Genomic DNA, 2,392 nt, shown 5'->3' with positions numbered 1-2,392 from the left:
TTCCCTTGGCTATGTAAACACTTATTTCATACTTTGTATTATTTGCAGATGTTAGCAAACTTAATGTAGACATTTAGTTTTTGTGTAAATAATCTTACGACATTCTATAAAAGAATGCCTTTTCCTCTCAACCAAGATGCAGCCACAATCGTCTTTCAATGTATCTACTTCAACAATATAGAGTAATATGTTAGTTAAATCATCGAAGAAAGTGTGACCGTAATACACAAAAGTGTAATTCTAACCGTCGAAGTGTAATTCTAACAAAGGCCATATCGGATGATGATTTACCTTACATTACATAAAATATAAATGTAATTTTAAAAGGCAAAAGTGTCATTTTAGTAGTTTTATTTATGAAAAGATAGTAATGTTGTTTTACCTATCTGAAAGATGTTGCAATAATAACTATGTGTACTTTGAAGAACATAATTTGTCATAATAGTCAAGAGTGAAAATTTCAACGTTCTGAATTTGCACATTATAACTGTGTCGTCTAATAAAGAATACTTCATCAAAATACATTCTAATACCAACGGCGACCGCTTGTCTTCCTGGCGCTTGATGTCTAAACACAATACGAAACATCATGTTGTACCTCGTATTTTGTGTAGACATCCCAAAAAATTGTACTACTTATTACGTCTTAAATTGATTATTCTAAGATGCCTTCTTCTTCTTCTTCTTCTTCTTCTTCGTCTTCTTCTCCTTCTTCTTCGTCTTCTCCATCTTCTTCTTCTTCCGACGAGGTTTCGACGATTGCATACGGCGGGTGCTCTGCGAATGGGTTAGGGCAGTTCCTTTTGTCATGGTTAGCTAATCGCTTGCAATTTTTACACATGCGTTTTGGCTTCCTTGCCAAAGCAATCGCTTTTTCCTTCTTCGACAACATTCTCTTTCCGCTCCCTTTGTTCTTGGATTTCTTGGGCGGCAAAATGGTTATCTCCTCACTAGGAGAACATCCAAGAATTTTCTCCAACTGTTGTCGTTTATTCAATGGTGATCCTAATGGTGAGAGTTTCTCCTTAAACTGTCTAATTAGACAAGAGAAGTTCTCGACATCATTCTTCAATTTGCCCATGAGCAACCCAACTGTCGATGAATCTCCGACCACATTACGACATCGCAATCTGTTTTCCATCTATTATATCAACGTCCTCGTTGCTTCACCATTACAATCGAACATTTTAGACAACCTTGCATCTTTACACCATCTTTTAACAATACATTGTTCTGGAATAATCTTCACTCCGTTTGATGAGTAAATCCAAATGACATGCCGGGAAATAATGCCTTTCCTCTCAAGCATTCTGCAGCTACAAGTGGCTTTCAGTGTATCTAGTTCAACATTATAAAGTAATATGTTAGTTAAATCAGTCAGATGAAAGTGTTACTGTAATACACAAAAGTAGCATTTTAATCAATAAAAGTGTGATTGTAACGGATAAAAGTATAACTTTAATCAATTTGTAATTTTAACTACCCAGTGTAATACTAATCAATAAAAGTGTAATTTTAACGGATTAAAGTATAACTTTAGCAACCCAAAGTATTATTTTAACAACCCAAAGTATAATTCTAACAACCCTAGGTGTAAATTTAATCAACAAAAGTATAATTTTAACGGATAAAAGTATAATTTTAACAAACAAATGCTACAGAATGATACCTGGGCAGTATGTGACCTCATAATTTCTGTCCCTGTTTGCATCTCTTACAGTGGTCACTTCTAAAGAGCCACACTCAGTGAATCCTCTACTTTTACAAGTACCAATTGAGCACTTGGCCTCTTCTTGAAATTCCTCGAATACTTTATGACTGTACACTTGCGCCCCGTGCACTTCAATAGCTAGATGCGTTGATATTTCAGGGAAACTGTGTCTGTTACAGTTGTCAATCTGTTTCTGTGTGTGTCTTTGCTGGTCCATCGCGCTGTCAAAACGCATCGTAAACTCAACTAATGTTCCTGACTTACTCTCAAATCTCTTAAAAAAATTATTTTCGCTCTCTGATCTTTGGGTTGTCCTCATAACACCTCCCATATCTAGGTCCCTACAATGAGCCATAACCCACTGCCTCCTTTTAGCGTACATTTCTTGGAACCAGTCAATGTTATTAACATTGTGTTCCCTGCCAATTTCTTCCCATTTTGCATCGAACTCTGCCGCTTCAATGTCTTCATCCCATATTATGGCATTCAATTTCTTTAGGAACACTGAATAATCATCTCTCGCCATTCCATACTTGCTTGGAACCTTGTTCATGATATGCCACATACAATATCGGTGGCGCGCTGTCTTGAACACCAATGGCACCGCTTTAAGAATACCAAAGATCCCGATCGGTGATAATGTACTTAGGCTCTTTGCCACCCATCGCACCCAGGAAACGG

The 2,392-nt window shown here is 36.7% G+C and overlaps 1 protein-coding gene across 1 annotated transcript; it reads right to left on the bottom strand.

Moving 5' to 3' along the window:
* Positions 1-1,144: 1,144 nt before the first annotated feature.
* LOC141619372 (protein FAR1-RELATED SEQUENCE 9-like) lies at positions 1,145-1,946 on the bottom strand. The gene is made up of 2 exons (XM_074436392.1): positions 1,670-1,946; positions 1,145-1,338 (listed from the first exon to the last, which is right to left on the bottom strand). Exons 1-2 carry the CDS (start codon positions 1,944-1,946, stop codon positions 1,145-1,147), a joined length of 471 nt encoding a protein of 156 aa, XP_074292493.1.
* Between the last annotated feature and the right edge of the window lie 446 nt (positions 1,947-2,392).

This window comes from Silene latifolia, chromosome X (assembly GCF_048544455.1).
Source record: "Silene latifolia isolate original U9 population chromosome X, ASM4854445v1, whole genome shotgun sequence".
NCBI classification, from domain to species: domain Eukaryota; kingdom Viridiplantae; phylum Streptophyta; class Magnoliopsida; order Caryophyllales; family Caryophyllaceae; genus Silene; species Silene latifolia.
The sequence above is the reverse complement of the archived record's forward strand: the minus strand, read 5'-3'. Positions and strand labels throughout refer to the sequence as shown.

Excerpts from the sequence above, each read along its gene's own strand:
- LOC141619372 (XM_074436392.1), bottom strand. The coding sequence starts at position 1,946 with ATGCGTTTTGACAGCGCGATGGACCAGCAAAGACACACACAGAAACAG. Across the intron at positions 1,339-1,669 it reads TGAGGTCACATACTGCCCAG|ATACACTGAAAGCCACTTGT; the intron begins GTATCATTCTGT and ends ATGTTGAACTAG.